The sequence below is a fragment of the Microtus oregoni genome, unplaced genomic scaffold, assembly GCF_018167655.1.
Source record: "Microtus oregoni isolate MIOR12 unplaced genomic scaffold, Mior012 000042F_ref0000377, whole genome shotgun sequence".
Classification (NCBI taxonomy): domain Eukaryota; kingdom Metazoa; phylum Chordata; class Mammalia; order Rodentia; family Cricetidae; genus Microtus; species Microtus oregoni.
In genome coordinates, this window is record NW_024543209.1 from 21,370,602 (window position 1) to 21,397,603 (window position 27,002).

At 44.3% G+C, this 27,002-nt stretch overlaps 1 protein-coding gene across 15 annotated transcripts in view; it reads left to right on the plus strand.

The window, feature by feature from the left end:
• Carmil1 (capping protein regulator and myosin 1 linker 1) overlaps positions 1–27,002 on the plus strand; it is a 262,274-nt gene that overhangs the window by 225,261 nt on the left and 10,011 nt on the right. For 9 of the 15 annotated variants that reach the window (XM_041632696.1, XM_041632697.1, XM_041632703.1 and 6 more), the window contains 7 exons: positions 5,096–5,113; positions 9,354–9,420; positions 10,019–10,215; positions 14,698–14,810; positions 19,745–20,168; positions 23,492–23,573; positions 24,970–25,164. In XM_041632696.1, the coding sequence (XP_041488630.1) occupies positions 5,096–5,113; positions 9,354–9,420; positions 10,019–10,215; positions 14,698–14,810; positions 19,745–20,168; positions 23,492–23,573; positions 24,970–25,164 (1,096 nt within the window). The remainder of the gene's footprint in view (positions 1–5,095; positions 5,114–9,353; positions 9,421–10,018; positions 10,216–14,697; positions 14,811–19,744; positions 20,169–23,491; positions 23,574–24,969; positions 25,165–27,002) is intronic. The other 6 variants (XM_041632699.1, XM_041632708.1, XM_041632701.1 and 3 more) reach the window with 2 other exon arrangements.

Below are 27,002 nucleotides of genomic sequence, written 5' to 3' on the forward strand. Positions count from 1 at the left end.
ATCTCAGTACCCAAATTATTCTTTTTTTTTTTTTTGGTTTTTCGAGAGAGGGTTTCTCTGTGGTTTTTTGGAGCCTGTCCTGGAACTAGCTCTTGTAGACCAGGCTGGTCTCGAACTCACAGAGATCCGCCTGCCTCTGTCTCCCGAGTGCTGGGATTAAAGGCGTGCGCCACCACCGCCCGGCTCCAAATTATTCTTTTAAGGAGTAAATTATCATAAGCTTTAATGTGTTCTCTTTCAGCACTGCCGTCAGCTATGATCTTGTGCTATGTTTACTGAGCTAATTTCCTCATATCACCAAACTGGAGTCTGTTCTGGAGGCAGGATGGACATCCTCCCTAACCTCCTTACTCTTGCCTTCTGTAGTCAATGGGTTTTCTAAATTAAATAGTTTTGAATTGTATTCTATAGATGCGCTGCTTGGTAGGGTTTCCCTCATTTGTCTTTCACAGTAATGAGAACAGATGCTGACAAAGCTTCTGTGAAACTTGGAATAACACAGACTCAGCATACAGCAACGTTCTTAGGAATTTCCTCACCTTCTCTTCCACTGTTAGAGGGGTAGAGAGGACTTGTTGTTCTTAGTACATACCCTGTCCCTATGTTCATCTGAATTAGTATTTGCTAAAAGATACTTGCTTGAGGCAGTGTGATGCTGCCTCAGTTGTAATTGAGTGCAAGTATAATTCCATCACTCTAAACATGGAGGCAGGTAGATCCAGAAGTTCAAGGCTAGCCTCAGCTGTATAGAAAGTATAAGACCAGCCTGAGCTACAATGAGAACCATTCTCAGAATAACAACAAATATATATAGTTTCTTGAGATCAGTACCAGATTCTTTCTTTCTTTCTTTCTTTCTTCCTTTCTTTCTTTGGCTACTATCAAGGAAAATATTTAATTATATTCATTTTTAAAGAGAATACTCAAGTGTGTAATTTCACCTTGGGTTCATTTACCAGATTAAAGGGGATAAAAAGTAAAGTGATTCTTATTTGCTGGGGAACATGTGGTATAGTAGGAAGGTAATGGCTTAATTTTCTTTCATTAAAAAATATAAATCTGATAAAATAAGGAAATGAACCATTTCTACTCCAGGCTAGCACTCTGCTGTGCTGGGATGAGAGTCTCTGGCCAGTACTGCTCTCAGAATGTGTGTGTCTGAACATCACAGTGCCAGTTCATGCTGGATGTGAGACAAGGCCGTGGGTATGAGAACTGAGGAGGACAGTGAGGAGCCAGATTTAATGGTGTTGGGAGAAGCATGGCGTACCTCCAGTTTTCCCTTCCTTGTGCTGTCCAACCTTTATCAAAGCTAGAGTTGTATCTGTTCTTTTCTGCTGGTTTATGCGGCCTCATTCTTTTGAAAATAGAGATGCATTGAAAATGGCTTTCTAGCTACAAGTCTGGTAACATTAGAGTAGATATTTGAGGCTATTAATAGATTAAGCTCCGCTCTGAGCATTGACTCAGCAGATAATCTGGTCGGAATTACTTAGGTTTTCCCATGTAGTTCATTACACAGGGATTACCTAGATCCATTTTCAAAGTACCCAGAAAAGTACAGAGTCAGCCAAGGATGCCTTAAATCAAAGAGCAAGGATTGGTGTTATATCCAAAGAGACCATCTCAAGGGACATGCAGGGTAGATTGAATAAATGTCAGTGGGACACTGAGTGCCAGAAAAAACAGGGATTGCAAAATCTTATGCTACACTGAATTAATTTTTAAAATATGCTTGTTCATGGTACTGTTAAAAATATATCAAGAAAGGAGTGGTTCCGGGGGACGTAACAGAAGAGAGGTGCCAAACAGACTCAGGAAGGAGAGAGCCATAGGAAATCCATCCTTGCAGCTCTTGCTGTCGGCATTAATTAAAGCAAGAATCGCCAGTATTGCGTAAAAGTAGTCTCGTTTGCATGGACTGGCGGTAGCACTTCCCAGAGTGGCTATTAATAACAGAGGAATGGCACTCGACAGTAAAACACCCAGGAAGTCCCCACTCCAATCAAGAGACCAAACGGCTTCCCCAACCATAGTGGCCGCCCGATGTGGGCTACCTGTTGTGACTGACTCAGAGGGCCACAGCACCCACTGTGTGAAATTCCTGCCTAAAACCATTTCCCCTGCATCTTATTATGAAGAAACGGAAGGAAGAAAAGCTGCACTGGGGTAGAGTCAAGAGGAGGTACTGGGTGAGATAAAAGAGGCTAAAGATACATTTTTTACATATAATGTGCGGTTCTCCGTTAGGTTCTGGATCTAAAGAAGAGAATTTATGTATTTGACAGATAATTGAGGGAGGCTGAGTGTAGCGGCATATGCCAGCACTTACAACGTAGGGGTAGGAAGATGAATTCACCATCATCCTCGGCTAAATGGAAGTTTGAGGCAAGACCCCATCTCAAAGAATTCTAATTGAGGAAATTTGAACATAGCCTATGATATGTGGCTTGCATATGATGTGATGACTATTAATTTTCTTTGTTTCACCAATCATGAGAGGCTCTAGAGGAATATGTCATTTCTGGGATAATCATGTAGCGGTCATAAGGAAGAAATATAAAGATGGCTCAGCAGGTAAAGGTGTTTATTGCCAAGCCTGACAACCTGACATCAACTACCAGAATCCACAAGGTAGAAGGAGAGAACTGGCTTCTGCCGGCTGACCTCTGACCTCCACACATGCATGTGTGCATGCATGCAATCACACGCACACACACATGTACATAAATAAATGTAATAAATGATTTCAGCAAAATATGTGTGTGTAAACTTGGCGGGGAGAAGGAGCAAAGTGAAGGAAGTCACGTGACTGGGATGACAGGCTTGCTGCCTCGTGAGTGCAAGAGAAGACTTGTATTTAGTCCCCTCTCTTCATAAACCTGAGAGTGTTTAAATAGGTCAAAGAGTGGATGTATACATCTGAAGAGATTAATGTCCAAAGAAGTGGGTGCCTCCCAGTTTATGACCTGTGCGCGAGAGTCCATGAGGAAGATTTTACCACACTAATGTGAGACAAAATGTGAAGGAAATGTAGCTGATTTAAAAGGTGGTTCTCACCTTGAGGGTTACAACCCCTTTGGTGAGTGCATACCAGATATTACATTTCACAACAGTAGCAAAATTACAGTTATGAGGTAGCAAGGAGATAATTTTATGGTTGCGGGTCGCCATGGCATAAGGGACTGTATTAAAGGGCTGCAGCTTTAGGAAAGCTGAGAACTACTGTTCTATATTTTTCCATTTTAGCTGCTATTCCATCATTTACTTTTGCATCTGTGAACTGATGTTTCCTGCCTGTGTCATTTGCTTATTCCCCATCAGGGGGCTTTTAGATTCATTCTAGGTATTTTTTTTTTTTTGTGAGAAAAAAAAATTCTACTTTACGCTTAATCTCTCCCAACCCTACCCTTCCCTCACAGACTGGCACTGAGGTTCAGCGAGGCCACTGATGATGTAGCACGGCATGTTGGGTACTGTAGTAAACACTTCATAGTCTGTGTCTTAGTTAATCCTCACAATAATTTAAACTGGAAAACAAGCCCAGTGCTACAAAAAACATTGGCCCAGATTCCACAGCAAATGGGAGATCTAAGGTTTGAGCCCATTTCTTGGATGCCTGAGTGTAAGGTAGTGCTTTGCACTCAGAACTCCTTCCTGTCTGTAGTGCGGAGATGGGGACACCAAGACAGCCTAAGTGAGTTTCAAGAGCTTACAGGCATGAGAGTGAACGATCTTCACGTTGTCTAAATGTTGAGCTGTTGGTTGCCATGGCTTCCCTCTGCATGTCACTTTCAGAAAGGAAAGGCTCCTCACTGTTACATGTAATGACCATGGAGGTGTAATTGGGATGGAGGACTCGTCCTGATAAATTAACCGTTCAGAAAGAGAAGGGAAGTTTAAGATGATCGATGAGACCGACTCCTCATACTTGGAGCCATAATCACATTTGTGGATGCTCCAGCGGAATGTGTGTTAACACAGGCATGACAACTGGAGGTTTGAAAATACATTTTTACTCTTTTTCCTTTCATTTAGCAAAGACGTTTTTGAGCTCACCTTATAGGTCATAATATGAACCATGTTTGAAGAAAAATGCTTAAGCCTTTCTGTGACTATGGATGGTGGCAGGGGTGGTACTGGAAATAGTTTCCTCCTGCATCCTCCCCTTCCTCTGCAGTGACCCACACTGTTTACACACACAGCCTGAGCAGCTCTACATTTTCATTCCGTTTTCTGTTGAGAAAAATTGACACATGAAACATAGAACTAAGAAAAACACAGCCTCAGATAGGCACAGTACGGACCCTTCTGCAAAGCAAGAAGGATTCTGTCACCTCTGGCTAGTTTCACACACACTGATGACTCAAGTACGGCTTCTAAAATACTCCACCCTCACTTTAAAAATAGTAGGATGTGTTAGCGGCTGCCAATGGTGACCAATGGGTTTCAAATTTTAAGGTAAGATGTTAATTCTCATCAGGAAATATTTAGTTTCCATTTGACTGGTCGACTGTGCAGGATTCCAGCGTCAGATTTCTGTGTAAGAAGTTTTGATCGTGGAGGGAGTGAGAGAGTCCAAGTGCTTTCCCCTGAAGTGCGGTGGAGAGCGCAGAGGGCTCTAAGTGGCCTTTCAGGAGACATCTGTGCTTACCCTGAGTCCCACTCCCCACACGGTTGCAGACCAAGGCGAGATCTGTGTGTGTGTGTGTGTGTGTGTGTGTGCGCGCGCGCGCGCATCGGGGGTTGGGGGATTCTAATATCTGACCAGTGTTCTGCCCACTGAGTGCCCTGGCAACTGATGATGTCACTATGGGTTTGGAGATATGCTAAGAAACAGAGTTACTGTCTGTCTGTATGAGCATTGCAGTGTCTAAAGCTGTAGCTGTGCCGCTGCTGGTTAAAAGCTTGGCTGGATGCTTCACGCCATGAACTTGGCGCTAGTCTTACCCCGTTGCTCTGCTGCGATGGCTTTTTGTGTATTTTAGCTTTCTCTACTTTGTGTATGTCTCTCTCCCTCCCTTTTTCTTGTAATGCTGTTGCTTTGTCTCTCTTCCATTCATATTTTTTTTCCCTTTCCTTTTGCTGCATGGAGACTCTCTGCTGTACAAGTGTAAGTACCCTCCAGCGGCACTGCAGTCCCTGGCTGCGCTGCTTCGCATTCTCACGCCCCATTTGCTTCTGCACTGCCTGGCTGGTCTCCCGGGAGATGATGTCTTTCCATCCGCAGATCCTGAATGAAAGAGGCAATAATTTAGAAACAGGATGGGAGTTGACCAGATGGTTCAGTCTTAAATAAACCCGGGGATGAATTGAAAATCTCCCCAGCTGGGTGCCTGAGAGTCAGAGAACTTTGACGAAGAGGTTGCCACATTTGAGGGGAGGGAGGAGGAAGTTCTCAAGACTCAAGGAGCAAACGTCCAAGTGTTTCTCACCCTTGTCATATTGCTTGTTGCAGGCCCAGGATTATAGAATATTGGCATCATGATTTGTTTCTCAGATTAGACATTACTAAACTGCTTCTCAACTGGTACTGGTTTGGGGTGGTATTTTTTTTCTTTTTTCCCTGAACAAAGAAAGAAAAATAATTTTGGGTTCTTGAGCTTAGAATGACACCATTATATACTACTCTTTGTGAAAACTTAGCAAAAATAAAAAGAATGTTTTTAATAAGGGAAATACCTTATCCTATCTTCACGGTGATTTGAGCAATTTTAATTTCATTTTTAAAAATTAGTATGCTTAGGGATCACCTGGTAAAAGTGGGTCTGAGAGGGAGACACTGTTGTGAACCAAGTTCTGTCTTTACTTTGCAAATCGTGTTGACAGTGGACAAATCTTTGTTGAGCTACAAGCAGAATGGTTTTACACATTATAAAAATTGGGTCCAACGAGTAAGATTTCCAAGTACTATAGATATCCGTGCTGCTTTTGGCCTCTTCCAAAACAGCCATGGTGTGCCGCTGTTCACGTTTATAGCACAGTGCGGATTTATTGGCACTTATGGTATCAAGATGAAAAAGTCTATATTTAGGGTTTCCTTTTAAAATTGCATTTTAAAATGAAGATTTAACATATTTTTTTTCTTCTCACTTATAAAATGCATTTTTAAAAGTTAGTTCAGTCAGGTCTTAAAGATAGTCTGCTCCTAGCACTTCAGCGGCTCTTGCCCTTCGTCTGATGAGCACTTTGGGATTTCCTTGACTCAGAAAGTTGCCTGGCCATTGACAAGTGAGCAGGAACAGTGGAGGGAACTAGGGCACAATGAAGGAATTAACCCTTGTGTTTTGTCACAAAAGAAGAAGAGCACAGTTCTAAGCACAGCCGCTGCCATCCCTCCTCCCAGAATACAACTTATCAAACCTAACCACTGCAAGGAGGAAGAACAGTGCAACCAGTGGGTTTCTAGAGAAGCTGGAGTATTTGCTGCTAAATAAGTCCTTGTGCAGAAAATCTGTCTGTCTGTACATGTCCTTTCTTAGGAACTATTGAATGGAATCATAAGATAAGCAAGGGAGATTGAGCAAGTCTGTATTTTCCATAAAACTAAGAAAGAAAGCATTGCAAAGAAAAGGCACAGCTTGTGAGAGGTGAGGCTCCCTTTTCTGTTTCTTTCTGTGTTCTCTATAAATCTTATGAGAGAAAGAGATTGAAGCCATTGGCATTGAAGGGTCTTTTGTTGTTTTGAGACAGGGTCTGTGTGTAACCCCCTAGCTTCAAACCTGCAGCGCTCCCTCTGCTTCAGCCTCTTGAAGGTGGGATTGCAAACTTGAGGGAGTACCCAGGGTTTGGTCTTATTCTTGATGCCAGGTGTGGAAGCAAGCTGAGGTGCAGATTCTCACTTTAGCCAAAAAAACAAAGCTTGGGAACCAGCAGAAATGGTAAGATAACAGAAGACTTTTTGGGGAAACATAACTAGCAGTTCTCTGCTCATAGAGGGTTCATTCAGAATGCCACACTGCAATGGAAAATACTAGAAAACATCCCCCCCCCCTACATTTGAAACTTAATACCAGGCTTTGAAACATTGGAAAACACAATCATAATAACAAAACTACTTCCATCCTGATCCATGTCAGCCAAAGAAATGCCCAGTGACTTTCAGGTTTCTATGTGTCTTCAAAATTAGGTTACGCTAAATGGCGTATTTACAGATGGGTCACTAAGTTAACAAATGAGTTTCTTTATCTAGATAGTATCTATTCTTTATCTGTACGTGAAATAATATGTGTCCCTTTTCAAATATTAAAGCTACTGTATGGACATAATGTTACAATTTTGACACATTTGACACTTATTTCTTACCTATCATACTGGGTTTAAAGAGAGGGAAACCCTAGCTATTTTGTCTATGAATGCTCTCTGTGAAAAACAAAAACAAACAAACAAACAAAAACAAAAAACCAAAACCAAAACCCTAACCCTGAGGCACAAGAAAGGCATAAAGTATCAGGTATCCTCCACACCTGCATTTTAAACTTCTTTCCTAGTTATGATTACCTGAATGAAATTCTATCCCAAGCTTAGTTTGTCTTGCTTTTAATGTGTATTTCAGACAGGGTCTTGGGTAGTCGAGGCTTGCTTCAAACCTGCTGTCAGTCAGTCCAGGCTGGCCTTGAGTTTGCCATCATCAGTGGACACCTTATGCCTTGTTTCTGGCTTACCTGTTGAGCCTCTCCTTACCGAGATTGTGTGGGAGGTCTCTAAGACTTGCTAAATACAATTGCGTCTTCGCAGCAGCTCTCCTTTTAAACAGATGCCTACTGGCTTTTTGCTGAATCTTAGGAGTGGGTTGCTTCCCAGGCCACTCCTGCCCTGCAGGCTCTGCGCCTCACACACAGTCTGGGAGCTTCCCACTCAGCCTGGCTGCCTCCAGCAAGTTACACTGGTTGTTTAGGAAAGCCGTTATTTGTGTGAATCTGATCACTCGACTTTCCTCTCCCTGTTTTCCCAACATTTAGTAGCAAGTGGGTGGGGTTGGTTTTTTGGTTTTTGGTTTTGTTTTTTGTTTTTTATTTTTATTAAAACGAGGGTAACTGTCAAAACTGAAAAGTTGTTTGCTTTTCCAGGCTGGTATAAACCAGTTTATTCTTTTAAAGAACGTAGACTTTGAGGAAGATTTAGCTGACAACAATTTCATCAAAATTACAATACTCTTTCAGCTCTGTTTTCTCTTAATTTGTATGTGGGTCCGTTTTTTGAGCCAGGCTTGGTAGTACCCGCCTGAAATCCCAGCACATGAGTCTGAGTCAGGAGGACTGTGAGGTTGAGGCTAACCTAGGCTACATAATGAGACCTTGTCTCCCCCCCCCCAAAAAAAAAAAACCAAGAAAAAGTGAAGTTAAAACAAATTAGTATCATGCTGGTTTAAACACAGCTGCAGACCATCGTCAGTACTGGTAGCAATGGCACAGAGGGAAGATTACTAGACTGGCCCCATCCCCGGTTTTTGTCCTGGCCCAGATCCTCTAACAGTTCAGATTTGTTAGTGTTTATCCCTCATCCCGTGACTTGGTATTGGCCTTCAAGTTTGTCTGTATAGCTGATGCCAGAGGTTCTTTCCAGCCTCACCAACTGTGTATCTTCTGAGGGAGACAGCTCTGGGTGGTGGTGGATGGTCCAGCACTGGTGATGGTACAGGGCCCATGCCAGATGGCAAGTGCGGGATTGATCTACCCTGGATGTCAGATGCGAATGGTGATTGCTGGTCTGTGGTGAATGACGGATGCTCCATACTTGATGTCAATACTTGGAAGATGTCCTCAAGTTTGACCTTGGCTTGGGATTTATTTTTAAAGGGCTCTGGCAGGATCTTAGCATTTACTGAGAAGTAGCATCTAATAGTTTTGAGTCGTAGCACCTTGTCCTAAAATTTTAATGACACCCTGCGAAACAAAGGGTTAAGCTACCTAAAGCGTTGAAGTGGCACACGGAGACCGCAGACAGTATGCCTGCATCAGTGTTGCTGTGACAACCGGCAATTACAGTCATGAATAATCTCAGTGCCTTGTGACTGATTTTTACATTCTGTGAGGCTGATTTCTTATCTCCAGTTTGACATTCGCACGTATGGCTTAGAGTTAAATTATCATTCCATGTTCTTTTCAGCTGTGGGAAGAGATTTGAACCAGTTAGAAGTGTAGGATAAAAGGGCCCTTGGCTGAATGACTCGGGAAAGTTCGAAACAGCTAGAAATCCATCTATGCATCTCCTGAGTCAGCCTAGCGGTTGCTGCAGCAGAGCCATTGTTAAATAGTGAAACAGGAGCCTAGTTTACCTGCTGATCCCTGGTACCTTAGAGTTTGAGACAAGTTTCCATGCTCACCTATGCACTGCCTCTGTCTCATTGCCAGATGACTCCCAAGTCCAAGAGGAAGAGCATCCACAGCCGAATGCTGCGGCCTGTCTCCAGGGCGTTTGGTGAGTGTGCTCCCAATGCCAGACACTTCCCTGTAACTGGAAAACATTCCCACAAAGAGTCCACAGTGCCCACAGGGACCCACTCTGTAACTAGAGAAAGGTTTGGATAGTTGGTGAGGGGCAGCAGACTTAGAAATTACTCTTTGAGGCCAGGCATGGTTGCTCGTTCCTGTGATCTTGTGAGACTGAGATAGGAGGATGGACGTGAGTCGGGGTCACCCTGGGCACATGGTGAGTTCCAGGCTAGCCTGGGTACAGAGGTACAGAGTGGGGTCCTGTCTGAAAAACAGAACAAAGCAAAACATTACTTGTAGATTTCTTAGGCTTTATTATTGCTGGTGATGGAACTGGGTTTCTCTATTCTTCCTTTCTCCCTCCTTCCCTGCCTTTCTCCCTCTCTCCTCTTTTTCCTTCCTATTTTTGTTCCACTTCTGAGAAGGTCTGAGTGTGCATCCCAGGTTGGCCCTAACTCAGCAATCCTCCTGCCTTAATTTCCCCGGTTCTGAGACCGTAGCTGTACTCCACCAGGCCTGGCCCTTGGAAATTGTCTCCTACCCTCTTTGCATCCTCCTTTGCTTTGGGATCTGTTTTATTTCAGAAATGGAATTTGATCTTGATAAAGCCCTGGAAGAGGTGCCGATCCACATTGAAGACCCGCCTTTCCCATGCATCCGGCAGGAGAAGCGAAGCTCAGGCTTGATTTCCGAGCTGCCCTCAGAGGAAGGCAGGAGACTGGAACACTTTACCAAGTTACGGCCCAAGCGGAACAAGAAGCAGCAGCCTACACAGGCAGCGGTAGGTGTCTACTGGGCTCCTCAGGCCCCTCCTCTCCTCCACCTCCTAAAGCTTCCATAACTGTAAATAGTGCCACCAACTGGGGATCAAGCAAGTGTTCAAATGGGTGAGTGAGCAGGGGCATTTCTCATTTAAAACATCACAGAGATGGAGCCAGGCGAATCCCCGGAAGTTCTTGGGCTTGCTAGCCTCGCATATGCATCAGCAGACAGCAAAGAGACCCTGCCTCAGTGAAGGTAGTAACTGACACCCGAGATTGTCCTCCAGCTGCCGCGTGTATGCTAGCACTCACATATATGAACATGCATGTTCACAGAAAAGAAAAAAGAGGTCCTCCGCTCTCTGGTCTGGCCTGGTGTCTCCACTTTGCTGCTGCTTAATTCCATGTGAACCTATTTCCAGAACCTCTGCTGAGCTCTGCATTTTCAGATCTGGAATGTTCTAGAACACCTCAGGCTAAACAATTTTTAAACTAAGATCCTATCTTGCCTGTCACCCTGTTTTTCCTTGTTTATCCCCTGTCCCCTTCAGGGTATCATCAGCTGATATGCTAAAAATCTGGCTGTAGCTGGACATAGGGGCACATCTCTTTAATCCCAGTATGTGGGAGACAGAGGCAGGTGGGTCTCTGTGAGTTCAAGGCTAACCTGGTCTACATAACAAGCATTCCAGGCCTTCCAAGGCTACAGATAGAAACCTTGTCTCTCCAAAAAAAAAAAAAAAAAAAAAAAAAAAAAAAAAACCTAACCAGCAAACAAAAACAAACAGGGACTGCACCACTACCATCCACTTAGTTATCCCTAACTCCCATCCTGACTGCTGGCTTCTCTCCATCCTCATTTCTCACGGCTTTCTCTGGAGCTGATGATGACTGGAAGGCCTTTCAGATCTCCATGGAAACAAAGCTTCTTCCAGGGAGCCCTCCTTGCCTCTTCCTCTCTGGTCCTACTGAGTTGCAGGGGAAAGTGGCTCTCATGAACTTGTGCTTGGTGCGGAGAACTTGTGAAACCCATAGGTACTTACCCAGCAATGGCTCTCATCACCTATTCCCAGCTCTCACCTCTTTGCCTGTGGTTTGCAGGGAGGCATAGCGTGTGACTCATAGCCTAGGGAAATGTTCCCGATGCTGTGGGTTGGGGATATGAGCAGTGAGTTCTCAGCAGTGGTTGTCAGATTAACTGGGGAGAGCTGAGAGCACAGACGGCTCAAGGGTTTCTCCACTTGTCCCCATGGTCAGTAGTTCACTTTACAAGATCGGTGTTTAGATGTGTTCATTTGAATCTGAAGAGCTGGCATAGAGTCATAGTTTCCAGCTTATTTGATTTTAGATTCTTACTACAGAATTATGTAAGCTAAGATGTGAAAGCAGTTATTGCTTTTATATTTTAAGTAAGGGAGAGGGGCTTATCAGATAAAGAAAGAGACACTTTCCCTTTTGCTGGCTCAGATTCTGTCCTCTAGATTGTTGCTGTGTGAATGGCCCCTCTTTGGCCGTCGCTTCTGCAATCATTAGCAGCATGACCTGAATGTGAAGTGATGGGCTCAGTGTCTCTATGCCCTTGGAGAGAAACATCTTGTGGGTTTGTGTATTCGCTTATTTATTCTGCTTTTATGATTCTGGGGACTAAACCCTGCAGTCATGTGCAAGTTATTCTTTCTTTCTGCATTTAAAAAACTAAAAAGAACCAGGCATACCGGTTCATGCCTAAAATCCTAGAGGCTGTGAGGCTAAGGGAGGAGGATGAGGACTGCAGGGGCATCCTTCAATACACATCATGCTGGGAGCAGCTACAGGAGGCCCTCTGAGACATAATACAAGAAGGACCAGAGAGGAGCAGAGGAGCGAGGGCATTTTTGGATATACAGTGAAGGTACATTCATTACCATATAATTTCTCCAGGCTCACTGTCTCCTGAGTACTGTCTCTTACAACAGCCTTATTAGGGGTCACTCACATTTTCCAGGTACACATCAGGAAGAAGCAAAAAGAGAGCAATGTAACTGAACAACATGGTTTCAGCTGCTTTCATTACTAGTGTTTAGTCTCAACAATTGTCTGATGTGACCATCAGGGTTTTTACCAGGACTGTGTACTATGTAGAACCAGCTTGTCTTGAGTTGATCTTGGCGTGTCTGAAGTCTGCCTTTTACCTCCACTGCACCGTTGAGCTACCCGAGCCATCAGAATTCTGAAAATCAAGACTGGTTCAGATGACCACATGCCACTGTCACTGTGGCTGACCAGACATCTGCCCTGCAGGCTTTAGTTGTTCCCTGTGCTCATGCAAAAGCAAGGTCTTTGTAAAAACAAGAATAGTTTGTTCCCTCTTCTTTCCACTTATTAAAGTTTATGTGCATTCTCTTAGACATATATGATAACTGGTCAGTCCCTCAAATTGTTCTTAAGGCCATTTTAGTAATTTATATTTTCATAAAATCCATTTGATAAAATTTATTGTTTACATAGAATTAGAATTTGAATTGCTCTTAACTATTATTAACTGTGTCTCTCTCTCCATTTTTAATTAGTTAATATTTTCTTCTGGTTTTATTTGTCTATCTATCTATCTATCTATTGTTTCTTTTGAGATAGCATTTTACTGTGTAGCTCTGGCTGTCCTGGAACTCATTTTATAGACCAGGCTGGCCTTGAGCTCACAGAGATTCACCTGTGTCTACCTCCTGATTGCTGGGATTAAAGCGCCTAGTCCTGGTTTTATTTTTTGAGACAAGATTTTACTTGATCCCTGGGCTAGCCTCAACTTCACTATGCAGCCTAGGGCTGACCTAGAACTTATGGCAATCCTCCAACCTTACCCTTCCCAGTACTGGAGTCCAGGCTTGACCCACCGTGCTCAGCCCCCATTCCTAATTTTTTTAAAATGCCTTTCAAGCATTGTGTAGCTGTCTCAATAGCCTGTTTTCAGTTTCCCTCTACCTCCCAAGTCCAGTGCATATTCTGTATTGCCTGACTTTATGCATTTCTGTCTAATTTCCTTTGAATGTCTTCTTCCTTGTTTATTGCTGTGGGAGGCATGCGTGGAAGGGGTGTGGTGACTCAGCTTCCTAAGGGGTTCTCTCTGGCACACTTGATCACAGTGTTTCTAACAGGCCCACAGGCACTCACTTCAGATCCAGATGTCCACTACGTCCCCGAGGGTTCTGCTCAGTCACCTGGTGAGGGAGACAAGAGGGTGGTCTGAACTGCCTTTAACTCATAGCACCCACTTACCTTCTCATCCACAAGTTAACCTTTCAGAGAGTGTGCATTCACTGGAGGTGCAGGGCACCAGCAACTTACCTGAGGAAGCGAGACAGCTCCCGGGGCGCGTGCTCCTGCCCATGCAGGGTGATCCTTGCTCTCCCTTGCCAGCAGCCCTGCTGCTCTTTGTATCTGAGGCTGACTCTGGATGACAGGAGAGACTTGAATCACAGCACAGCTTTTCCTTGTGCTGGAAAATGAGTGTTAACAGCATGTGCTTTGGCCTTGAACTCTATTGACCTGATTCTACTCATCACAGTCTGTGTTTTGGCTGCTCTTCCCAGGCCAGCGCCATCTGAACTTCCCTTTAACTGGTGCCTTTTGAAGCGCTGCCTGCGATTTAGCCAGCCATGCTGGGTATCTCTTAACTTGTCTCCTCTGTTCTTTACCTCTGAAATGTCAGGAGTGCATTGAGGGGGCTGGGAAGGACAGCCCAGCCCTTTAAGCTGCTGTGCCTGCAGGAAGCTGTACTACGTTCAGTTTCTCCCCCCATCTCTGGGGCCTCCAAGCTCTTCGTACTACCAGGGAACTCGGGGGCCAGCTACGGATTCTGTTGTCAAAGCAGGAAAAACCAAAAGGGCTAAGGGGAGAAAGTGAATGAGAAAAATATAACCCTGTATTTATTGGCTCGGAAAGGGGAATGATTGGTGAGCCAGCTAAAGGAAGCCACTCCTGGCTATCCTCATGCTTCCCGGTACTGAGATTGTGGTTGTCTTTTTACTTGGTAGCATTTTGTAAATATGAATTTTTCAGTCTATTGATCCTACCATACAAATCCCCCATCATGCTTTGTTTACAGTATATTTTGTAAACCTGTTTAGTGGGCGAATGTGGTGATACATGCCTGTAATCCCAGCACTAGTGAGGCAGAAGCAGAAGGACCACTGCAAGTTCAAAACCAGCCTGATCCACATAATGAGTTCTAGGCCAGTCAGGGCGACTAGCAGAGACTGTCTCAAAACCTGTCCCCACCTACAGCCGTATCATGCTAAACATGCATGATGTCATCAAAGCGTGTCTCCCACAATCACCAGCATCAGGTTTAGCATGCTATAAACCCATTCCTTCCTCACTAGGTTGTGGCTCTACACCTGGCCTCTGTTTCTGTAAATCACGTGGTTCCTGTTGTAGTGAGTCATGGCCGTGTCGTGGGTTGTTGAGACTAGCAGAACTGAAGGTGCATTGGTTGACTGTGGAGTGAGGTCCTGTTTGTTTTGCAGATCTCTACCGTCAACATCGTCCCTCATGATGGAGAACAGAACGGCCTCATGGGCAGAGTGGATGAAGGTGTAGACGAATTTTTCACCAAGAAGGTGACTAAAATGGACAGCAAGTAAGTTTCCAGTCATTTCATTAAGAATGGTTTTTCACTCACGTTTAAATGGCTAATGGATGTAATTTATATAGGCATCATGGTCTCATGCAAGAGATTTACTATTTGGATTTCTAAAACGTGGTCTCTAACAAAGCATCATGGGTGTTGCTTGGGAACGTGTTAGAAATTCAAATTCTCAAGCTCTTGCCACTGACCTGCTGAACTAAGAACTGGGGGCCTGTTCCATAGCAGTGCACATGGCATCCAGGCCAGACTGCTGCTGTGCCGGGGCTTCTCTCACATCCCCTGGAAGAGTCTGTTCCAGGGCACCGAGCATCCTTTGAACTTTTCTATTCGTAATTTGATCTGTTGGCTAGCTGGGCAGCAAAGTGACTGGGAGAGGTGGGGCAGTGTTCTCCGACTTACCCTGTCTTGTAGCTGGTTTTGTCAACTTGACAGTCTCTAGATCACTAGTAGACAAGACAAGCCTCTAGGCATGATGGTGAGGGAATAGCTAGATTACGTTAGTAGAGATGGGAAGATGCAAACTGATTGCAGGTGTATATTGCATCCAGTCCCAGACCACAGGAAAAGGAAAAAGCCAGCTGAGCATGCTCCTTTTTGCCTGTAGATGTACAATGCACACTGTCCCCGTGACTTCCTCTCCGTGATGGACTGTACCCTGGCACTGTGAGCCGAAGCAAGCCCTCCTCCCTTCCTTAAATAGCTTTTGTCTCTGGATGTTCATCACAAGAGGAAAACTAACTACTATGCCCTCCAAGAACTTTTCTCTACATTTTCTTTACTAAAATGTTGTTTTTTTTTTAAAGAAAATTCAATACTTTATCTTGAGCTGGGCATGGTGGCACATGCTTAGAGCCCTAGCACCCAGAGATTGGGGCAGGCAGGTTAATATAAATTTGAAGCCTGGAATACATAGTGAATTTCAGGACAGCCTGAGCTATATGACATATATATGGACCCCACCTCCAAAGTATTGTTCAACTTAAAACACTCCTATTTTTCTACGTGATTTTTCTGAAGTTATTCGATCTGTTACTAAAAGCTGGTACATCTCAGGACAGACTCGAACCTTGGGTTGTGTTTGTGAACAATGCTTCACCTTAGAGATGAAGTTCAGGATTGGATTAAACCTTGCAGGTAGCTGAGGGCAGGCAGACAGGAGAGCTAGGGAAGGACCTGTCGGAGCTGTATTGATGAGTCTTATCTGTCTTTGCAGGACGGCAAAGCAAAAATAAGTTAAGTCTCATCTCCATGGCAGTGCGGCTTATAGACGCTTGCGAGCTTTAATCCTAATTATTGCTTGTCGTTGACACTCGTCTTGCAGCTTAGCGTAGCATCACTTGGCAGAATTCTTCCTTTCAAGACCCACCAATACATCCTTTATTCTTTGATAGTTTCCTATAATGTTTCATTCCCACAGATTAATCCCTGCTGATCCCTGGCATCGTGCCCCCCCCCCCACCTCTGTACACATCTGTAGTGTGCATCTTCAAGAGTCTGCTTGGATTTTGGTTGTTTTATAATACAAGGATTAGAGGGCTGTATTTTCAACTTAAAAGAGTCAAGAAACTCCAATACAAACAGCATAATGGAAAATTTCCTCTTGATGAATTGCTGCCTTCCTCACACAGAATACTGTTCCAGATCAATACCTGGGTCTTATTTTTTCCCCCTTAACACTTCAGAATCGTTTATCGTTTTATATTTTCCATTGTTTGCTTTGCAATTTTATTATGTTTTTGAGACAGATTCACGGTGAATCTCATGTTAGTCTGGAATTCACTAAGCAACCCAGGGAAAATTCATACTCGCAGTCATCCTCCTGCCTTAGGCTCCCACATGTTAGAGGTTCCGGGTGTATACTGGCATATGCAGGAACTTCAGAACCGTAGTACAGGCTACAGTAGTTAATGACCAACAGCCACTGCTGATCAACACATCAGATAACTGACTTGTCTCTGTGTAATTACAGATACAACTGCTGGCTCTTCTTCAACCAACCTGTATTAGTGGGGAATGTGTGAGCACTGGGTGTGGACCCAGTGCTCTGTCCCACCTGTTCCACCCTGACTTCCCCTCTTGATCACGCAGCTTTGTTTTTCAGTTGTCTTGGAATAATATCTGGGTGCATTTGTAATATGTGACGTCTATTTCCACAAAGATGTTAGTTCCAAATTCTGGGTGTGTTTCTGTGTGCAAGACTAGATAGCTTAACTTTCATCAACCTACAAAAAGTTGTAATTTTTTTTTCAACTGCATTTTCCTATGAAAATAGGTTCTCACTTAGACATTATAGAGCATGGCGTTAGGTAAAACAGCATAAGTTAGTGCAAAGAAAGTTTGAGATTCAGTGTTATGTGCTCATAGTTTTAAATGTTAAGTGAGCTACAAGGCTTAAATTAAAAAAAAAAAAACAAAAAGCCAAAACATCTCTTTTCTCACTTCCTGCTTCCAAGAGGCAACTGGGTTTTATTCCATTAATTGTTAACTTCTTTTTTAAAAATGTTTTTCTCCTATTTTTCATTTTTAGTTTCAGATAGTAATTCTGTCAACATTTGACTACAGAGGATGATAGTATATCCCATCTATTCTATGACCCTACTGAATTTTCTCTCTCTCTCTTAACTTTCTTCATTTAAAATAATTTTTGTTAGCTCGCTATTCAGGGGTTGCTTCAGTGTGCCTCACTCCAGCGCTGGAAGTATCCACACCTGACTTACATGGTACACTGTGGTCACGCTTCCTCTCCTAAAGATTTTCTTTTCCCTGGAAGCTCTTTATCACTTTTTGTTTAGTTTTCACACAAGGCTCTCATCTACTCACTTCTTTAACTCCCCTGTAAAAGCACAAATCTGTGAGTTCTCTCTCATGTTCTCTGTCGGGTCTTCTTGGACACATCTCACCCTGGGCGGGGGGCTGCTGGGGAGGCATTTCCTTCATCCTCGGCAAGTGGATTCCCTTCATCACATTGCTGTGTCTTATCTGCCTCTCAGAGTCTGAGATTTACACCCTCATTTCGATGGATTTCCTCTCGTGCTGACTTTCTAAGAGATGAGGCATGAGCTGTGCATTTCTGTAAGGTTCAGATCTTTCATTGTGAGTGATCGTGTTGCTGGGAATGGGACTGGAGGCTGCAATACATGTTGCTTTAGAATTCTGAAAACACTGTTCCCTAATTTTCTATCTTCTAGAGTTCTTCAAATTCTCATAAGAACACAGTGTCACCTTGAGTCCTGATCCTTTGTGACATGGCTTTGCTTTTTTCTCTTCTCTGGAAACATTTGGGATGTGTCTGTATTTTCAGGGTACCCAGATTTTATGATGCTGTATTTTAGAGGGGGATGCTGGTTTGTCTATCCAGTTTGTTGGCACACATAAAATGTTTGACTCTTAAAATTCATGTTCTTTGGTTCTGAAGGTTTTACTGTTTCTTTTGTAAATTTCTTCTCTTTCCTCTGCACACTGTCTGTTAAACTTTCTTTATTCAAGCTGGGTGGTGGTGGTGCACACCTTTAATTCCAGCACTCAGGGAGGCAGAGGCCGGTCGGTAGATCTCTGTGAGTTTGAGGCCAGCCTGTTCTACAGAGTAAATTTCAGGATAGCCAAAGATACACAGAGAAATCCTGTCTCAGAAAACCAAACCAAAACAACAACAACAAAAAAACTTCCTTTATTCAACCTGGTATTTCCTCCGCTAATCTATTAATTCTCACCATCTCCCTTCCAGTTTCTTATTCTTAGTATTCCCTCCTGACATTCTGGTTGTACATTTTAGTTGTACTGTTGAGCCTTTAATGTTCTACTTCTGTCTCATTCACTTTTATTCTTGTTTTGTGGCCATGCCATACCCTCAGTTGCACTATTTCTCTGGCTCACTCTACAGGCAATGAATTTGGGGTGGACTGGACATTATTGACCCTTTGGCTTGGGAAGAGGAAATACTACTTGGTGAATTGGCTTTCAGATACCCCCCCCCCCCCCATTTCTCAGCTTCTCAGCCCTTGCTCTGCAGTCTGCAGCCACTGAGATTCTAGCTTCCTCTAGACCTCCAGTTTATATTTCAATTGCTCAGATCCGTGAAGCTATTTTGTATTCTTTGGGCTTCCAAGTGGTGTTGTCTGTTCTCACCTGTATGGTTTTTGGGTTTTGTGGTTGTTGTTCATTTTATGTTTATCCTGGGTTCTGGTTTTGATGGAGTTTCTAGGGAGTTAAGGGGAAGTCCAGGCTCTAGCTTAAAGTGGCAGATTCCTTGTGGCATTCATTTTGTTAGTTCTTTTTCTCCATTCCCCAATTTTTTGTGTTTTTTTTCTTTCTGGAAATCTATCCTAAAATTTAAACTTATTCTGTCTAGTTTTGTATTTACAAAGTCTCTTATAACCCAACCTGCCAGGTACACTTTATATAGCTGAGACTGACCTTGAACTCCTGACCCTTCTCCTGACCCTCCTACTCCATCTCACAAATACTAGCGGCACAGGTATTATATCAGCACCTTGAGTCTTATTTTGTTACTTCTTCTGATAATTTATCCATTTAAGCAAAGATCCACATATTTGCCAGCATTGAGCAAATACGTTGGGTTTCATCTATTACCTAGTAATTAAGAGATGCCCAAAGAAGCCCTTTTCAGTATCCCCCAAATTAAACAGGGTAGTTGCCCAATTATGTCTCAAGCCAGCCCAGGAGAAGTTCACTCTTAAGCCTCTAATCATTACAAAGGTCTGCCCTCAATCCTGCCTGACCCCTTCAGATTAGCGCACAATCTGGATGCTTAGTTTCCTTGCGGCTAGCCTGAACTCTTCTGTCCCTAAGCACAGGCTTAACATTTGCAATGCTATGGAACGTCACCTTCACGTTCATTGGCTAAGTCCTCGTGGTACTGGTCTTCATGGTCAAGCAATAGTTTCTGTGTCTTGATTGTGGTGCAGGAGGTCATCCACACGCTGCTCAGATACCCATGAACTGAGCGAAGGAGATGAGAAAAAAAAACGGGATTCTCGGAGAAGTGGCTTTCTCAACCTAATCAAATCGCGGTCCAGATCTGAGCGGCCACCCACGGTCCTGATGCCCGAAGAGCTCTCCTCCCCAAAGGGGGCAATCCGGAGTCCACCGGTGGACATGACCAGGAAGGACATAAAGGCAACTGAGCACAATGGTGCTGCGGAGCGCACCGAGGAGACGAAGACACCGGAACCCCTGGAGGAGGGCCCTGCAGAGGAGGCAGGCAGGACCGAGCGCAGCGACAGCAGGGGTAGCCCACAGGCTGGCCGGCGATATGTGCAGATGATGGGCAGCGGGATGCTGGCTGAGATGAAGGCCAAGCAGGAGCGGAGAGCGGCGTGCGCACAGAAGGTGAGGAGGGGGCCCTGTGTCTGGATTCCTGCGTTGGCTTCTCTAGTTTTATGGGAAAAGAGGTGCAGAAAAATAGCTTGTTGGTTAAATGAAAATGTAAATACTGGGTGCCCAAGAGATGAACCTGTGGTTAAGAGCACTGTGGCTCTTGTAAAGGACCCTGGTTCAGTTCCCAGAACCCTCATGGTGATTTCTAAGCATCAACCACTTCATTTCCAGGGGACCATGCACCCTCTTCCAAACTCTGAGCGCCAGACATGCATGAGGTGCACATGCTTACACATGCAAACAAACCACATGTGCACATAAAATATATTATACAAAGAAAATGTCTTAAACATGTAAAACCTAAAGATTTATTCCCAAAGAATTTAGAGTCCAGACCCAGAATGACTTGCTTGTCCTCACTGCCCCAGGCCATGCCTTGAGTGTTTAATCTGTTGATTGTTTGGAGACAGGGTCTCACACATGAACACAGGCTCGCCTCAAACTCACTTTGTGGCTCAGGTTGGTGTCAGATTCACTGTGTAGCACTGGGTGCCCAAACCCCTGGTGATTCCCGTTTCAGTCCTTCCTGGGGATACTGTCCAGCTCAGAGCTACACTCTTGAGAGGCACGGGACTCTAAAGGTATGGCATCTGTTTCTGAGAAATAAGCTGTGCCCCACCTACCTGTCTTCCTGTGCTGTCAATAGAAGCCTGCCAGAACTGGTCCCAAATAAGACTGGCCTGGGTGAATCTGAGTGGAGATGCTGAGGGTCGCTGGAGGTGGCAGAACCAACAGGCAAAGAACAGATGACAGGCAGATAATCTCAAAGGCCCACTCTGTGTCCCATGTAGTTCCTAGCTTAACCTGTTCCCAGATTTAAATAGCAAAACAAAAAGTCAGGGTATCCCATTAGGACTGATTACCAAGTCCACTACTGCCGCTATGAAGACATCAGCGCTGGTTTAGAAGTTGCTAAGTCTCAGGGACAAGGCAGAGTGGCAGCTTAGTGGTAGAGTGTTTGCCTGGCATGTCTAAGAATCTGAGTTCGTTCCCCAACACAGCAGAGGATAATTTCGAAAAGAGAAGAAAAAAAATATGTTGAGTCTCCTCAAAGTTCAATTTAAACATAGTTTACCTACCTTCCTCCCTCCAGTCCTGCAACCTTTGTGGTCCTCGAGATCAAGCCCCTCAGGGTCTTACATGATTGCATAATCAGCCTCCACTGGGCTGCATTCCGAGCTATGCTACTGCTCTGAGTCTCTTTTTCAGAATGCTATTTGCTTCCGTCATTTCTTAAAGGAAGGTATCCTTGTGGTAGTTACTAAGATAAATGTGCCCAGGTTGTGTGCATCATCCTGAGGTCTGAGAAGCCCCTCCTCCCACCCCCGAGAAAGGGAAGCTGTGCGTGTTTGTCTCGAGGCTTCAGAAGAAAATGTTTGGTTCTCCCAGGGGACCTTGGCTTAGAGGAGGTGCAGGTGGACTACCCAGCAGATCCAGAGGACTTCTGTATTGCCTCTTAACAGCCACTGTTTGTTAAACTCTGCATCCCGTAAGATTCTACAGCTGTTCACCGTAGCTCTTCTACTATCCAGCAATTTCCCAGCTATAGATACCTGCTTTGCTTCCCCACAGACCCTTACTATAGCTCAAAGATGGGAGAGCCTACATAACAGCCTCCTGTTGGTGCTGAAGGGAGTCAGTATTGACCTTCACCGTGCAGAATACTGAAAAAATACTCCATCCCTCCCATGAGCCAGATGCCTGCATAGTTTATAAATTTCCAACAGCTGATGTGGTGTTTTCCTAATGAACTGTTTATCTCTCTTTCCTGTGATGAGCAGCTAATTTTGTTGAAAAGACAGGAATTCCAGGGTACTTTCCCATGTGTTTAGGATTGATACATAAATTGGCTCAGAGTGACAGAATCTTTCTGGTTTAGTGTTTGCGCTTGGTTCAGGTTTATGTTAATGTTCTCATAGTGCCATCTAGTGTTCTTTTAAACAGCGTTTGTTAAAAAAAAAAATCTTCAGCAATTACAGTTTAGATAGTCATGGCTATTCTACCAGAATAATAAAAGCGTTCTCAAAAAAAATTACTGTTAGAATGTTTCCTGAAATGTAGCACTGAGCTGTTTACGGGTAGTAATGTAAGCATCCATGGTTGATGTACAGTTGACCCTACGGCTGGAGGAGCAGAGAGGGGGCACCAAGGATGCAAATGTTCCAATTGCTTTTCAAAGTTTATTAACGTAGTGTGTATATATTTGTGTGGCACAGTGCTTGTATGGAAGTTAGAGAAAAACTTGCAGGAGTCAGTCCTTCCACCACTTGGTGAAGGTACACTAACCCACCGGAGCCTGTCGCTCTGGCAGGCCTTGCCCTTCTCCCCCATTCCATGTCTGCCTTGCTTAAAGCCGCTAGATTATAATCCAAAAGCTAGCCACCAAGGTTCAACTATCAAAGTATTAGAGCCCAGCAATCAAAAGCCCCCTTTGGCTCACCTAATTAACATACCCAGTTGACATTGAACACCTTCACCTAACACGGGGTTTCCCCATTTATCTTCACAAGCCTTCATTTTTCCCTGTGCCACGTCTGCCTCCCCTCTATCCAGAGGCATTCCTCTGTTTCTCTGGAACAGATATCCCTGTCCCCACTCCCTTGTTCTCTTCCCCTTCTCCCTCATCCTCTATCTCCTGTCTTTGTCTTTTATTCCTTGTTCTTCTGCAGCAAAATAAATGTCCTTTGTGCTGAGGACTTGGTCTTCAAGGTCCTGAGCCAATACCGGTCCTTTCACATGGTGTCGTGACTCGGATTTGGGTTCCAGGGATTGAACACGTGTTTTTAGACTTGACAGAAAGCCCCTTTACCTGCGAACCCAGCTCTCTGCCCTCACTTCTACTTTTAAAAATGGGTTTCTTGGAAGCTTGGTATGGAGGCATATGGCTGAAATCCCAACATTTGGGAATCTAAGAGAGAAGGATCATGGGTTTGAGGCCAATCTGAACTACATACAGTGAATTCTAGGGTAGCCTGGACTACAGAGTGAGACCCAACATAAAAACAAAAGAAAATCATGTACAAACATTAAAAAAAAAACCAACCCACAAACCTAGATTTTGTGAAAAACAAACCTGGACTCCTTTCCCTTTCTGAATTGTGACCCCTTATGTGGATGATGGGGGTAATGCCACCCTCTTGGGTATGATGTCCCTTCAGCAGTGGCAGTGCAGGAATAATCTGTTGTTATCTGTCTGCTTTATTGTTTCTTTTTCTTTTCCCTTGTATCTCAACTGTACTCTTTCTTTCGGGGGGCTGGGGGTCTTGAATTTTTAGAAGCTTATCAATGATGTCATCTCCCAGGAGTCCTCCAGCCCGGTCTCGAGCAACCCAGAGCGGTCGGATGGAGGTGGGACAGGTAAGCAGAGTCACCTGTGATTGGAAGAACAAGCCTTCATGTTCTCCCCTCTAACCTAAAACACCAGTCCCTTCCTGTCCCAGCCTAGGGGTGCTACTCCTATCTCTGTAGCCATGATCTTAGGGGGACTTTTTTTTTCCTGATTTCCCAGAGGGAGGAAATTAAGATTGCCTTCCGCGCTTTCCTTTTTGACAAATTCCTAAATTCTGGGCATCCTGGTGAAAGAACAAAATGTGATGTTTTGAACAGCAAGCTCCTCATGGCGTGCAGAAGGAGGGCGGCAGTTTTGTGTGCCTGGAGGAAATACTCCAGTCTCATGGCTGCAGTGTGGATGGAATCCCTGTGCTTTGTTTTGTTTTGTTTTTTTGTTTGTTTGGTTGGTTGGTTGGTTGGTTGGTTTTTCAAGACAGCATTTCTCTGAAGCTTTGGGGCCTGTCTCAGAACTAGCTTTTGTAGACCAGACTAGCCTCAAACTCACAGAGATCTGCCTGCCTCTGCCTCCCGAGTGCTGGAATTAAAGGTATGCGCCACCACCGCCCGGCCTGGTCCCTCTAAGTTTTAGGTGTATTGAGTGGAGATGCGATATACTGGATGCAAACGAGGGTAGCTCGTAAGTTGTTTTTACGGATGCTTACTTTTTTGCCAGCTGTACGGTTCACTGTAGACAGCAACAGCAGTGCGGATGATGACCTTTCCAGACTGTTTTCAGCCTGAGATGAGAGCGTAACCCTCAGTACAGCCTTTCTCCATCAACTGTAGCCAGATCCCTTACGGATCGGTTGACTTCCAGAACTGACGCACTTCTTGTCTCTCTCCACCTATCAGGCCCCAGAGAGTCCTGAAGACTTTAAATTCATGAGAAATTAGCTTCTCCTTGCATATGAATATAGTGCTGTGTATGGTGCAGAGTAAAATTTGATGTCTTATTGCAAGGGTCTCTGAGTTCTTGTCTTTCGGAAGGAAAGAATTTAGCCGTAAGTCTCTAACTGTTTAAGCGGTTTATTTATCAAAGCAAGCATGTCACAGAGAAATTGAAGTGAACTGTCCCACAGTGGGCAGGCAGCCTAGCAAGCTCCACAGATAGGAATGAGGACTTAAGCCATTTGTGAGACTCCTTTGTCCTGGCTCTACCCCTCTGCAGTCCCTGCCTCCTGCCTGGCAGTCCCTGGACCAGTGCTAGAAGTCATCACATTTCCGCGAAGAAAGCCGGTTTTTCTTAGCGCTGACTGTAAAAGCACACTCATGTGGAGATGCTTTTGTTCTCAAGATCTGTGATGCAGAATGAGAACCACAGTGTCCACCACATTTCTACATTCAGAAGATTAGTTTCTTTGACTTTTGATGTTTAAAATGGGGTTTGGACCACTTCTCATTTTAATGCCCAAATTGTACCCAGGTCTTCCAGAGGCCCGCTTTGGTTTGGGAACACCGGAAAAGAATGCCAAAGCAGAACCCAAAGTGGATGGGGGCTGCAGGTCTCGGAGCTCCTCCAGCATTCCCACCAGTCCGAAGCCCCTCCTGCAGTCCCCCAAGCCCAGCCCCGGAGCCCGGCCTTCCATCCCTCAGAAGCCAAGAACTGCCTCCCGACCTGGTAAGGGCATTAGTGGTCTGGGAGTCAGGCTGGGCCCAGTCTGGCTATAGCCACAGGTGGTCTCAAGAGTAGGTAGAATGTGGTAGATTCATTGGAGGAAAAAATGAAAATAGGAAGCTGGAAGAGGAAAACACATGAAACCTGCAGGAGCTGAGAACTGGGGAGGGCTAAGAGATGAGACTCCTGTCTGTCAGGAAAGCCAGCCTGGGCATGCTGGCTCATCAGCAGAGGCAGACTTCTGAAATCAGTCTCCAGCGTATTCAAACAATACACACGGCCAGTTTAAGGACAAAGGCCTAAGAGCAGCAGTTTGTGTGGTTGTACACCATATCCTGTAGCATATCAGAGATAGAGAACAGAATTTGGCAAACTGTGGGCCTGGTTTGAAATAAGGTTTCCTCAGATGGTGCAAGTGTTGTTCAGGCGCATGGCAGATGTGGTCGAGTATGCTAGGTACAGACTGGGCCCTCATGGCTTCCAAGTCCAAGAGACTTAGCCTTCGGCCAGATACAAAGGTGTTTGCCAAGCTAAGTAGAAGGTCTTACAGAAGAAACTTAAAAATACTAAGAGCGGGTTGGGTTCTGTCTTATTTTCTTATGCAAAAAAAAAAAATGTCTATATCAAGTCTTTGAGAAATAATTGTAAGAATTTTCAAAACATCAGAGTTTGAGAGGACAGATAAACCTCCTCCTCTTCTCCATATTTCCCCTGGAGGGTCGGAAAGCAGGGTAGAGAGGCAGCCAGTCCTTTGCCGTCTTCATCATCACCCTTGTTATTGTCTTTCTCTTTATGCTCTAGTTGGCAAGCTGCGGCAGGAGAATAGGTATGAGTTTGCAGTTAGCCTGGGATGTACAGTGAGTTCTAGGCCAGCCTAGGCTCCAGGGCGAGACACAGTGAAGACAGACTAAGGAATGAAAAGCAGAGAGTCGTGAACGGAAAACATGATTTTTTTTCTGATCCCCGTTTCTAGTTTGAAGTAAGCAACTCTGATCTACTCCATGGAGAAGCGCAGTTGGCCAATTCCCGATATCAAATGTAAAGCTGGCTAGAGTCCTTTTATTCTTTCACTTTCGGCTGTGCTGTTTATGTCATTGTGTATTTTATATCAAAACTTAGGCTCATAAACTGATAGGTGTTTTGATAAAGCCTGAGAATTCAGCAGTATTTTTAAATGTTCCTCTTCAGGACAGTTCTGAGAAATTATGGAGTCACCGTGTCTGGTCATAGCTTTACTTCTGTGGTGGCACAAACCGGAGACTGTAAGACTGAGGAGAGCCTGCCTGTCGGCTGGCTGGCTGTCACACTTGTGTACACACACGTACACACTTGCTTGAGAATCCCACTTGCTGAGGAAGAAGGCAAAGGGCACAGTTCATTAAGTTCTTTTGATTTTGGTGAAGCAGTGCTGGCTTTCCAATAAGAGCCTACAATCCTAATCCCGACGGTCTTTACACTTTTTAGTCCAGAAGATCATTTAATCTCCTTGTAGGTCCAGAAACCAAAGTCCTTGATGGGTCTAAAAGTCCATGATTTCAAATTACTCGTAGGGCAATGGATTCTATGCTGGTGGCTACATGAACGTGTGTGTGTGTGTGTGTGTGTGTGTGTGTGTGTGTGTGTGTTGTGACTTAGTAGCTCTGACAACTGATAAAGATATTGTGTTACATATAGTACTGTTTTCAGACATTCAACAACTTTATGTCTGTGGCGGAAGGAACCTATGGTTCACTCCTAGCCTCATTTTCAAGCATTAGTATAGACTGAGATCTGTACGTATGTCAACTTTTTATAATTGTCCTTGCTTTTTTTATTGATTGTTCTTGAATGCTAATTACTTC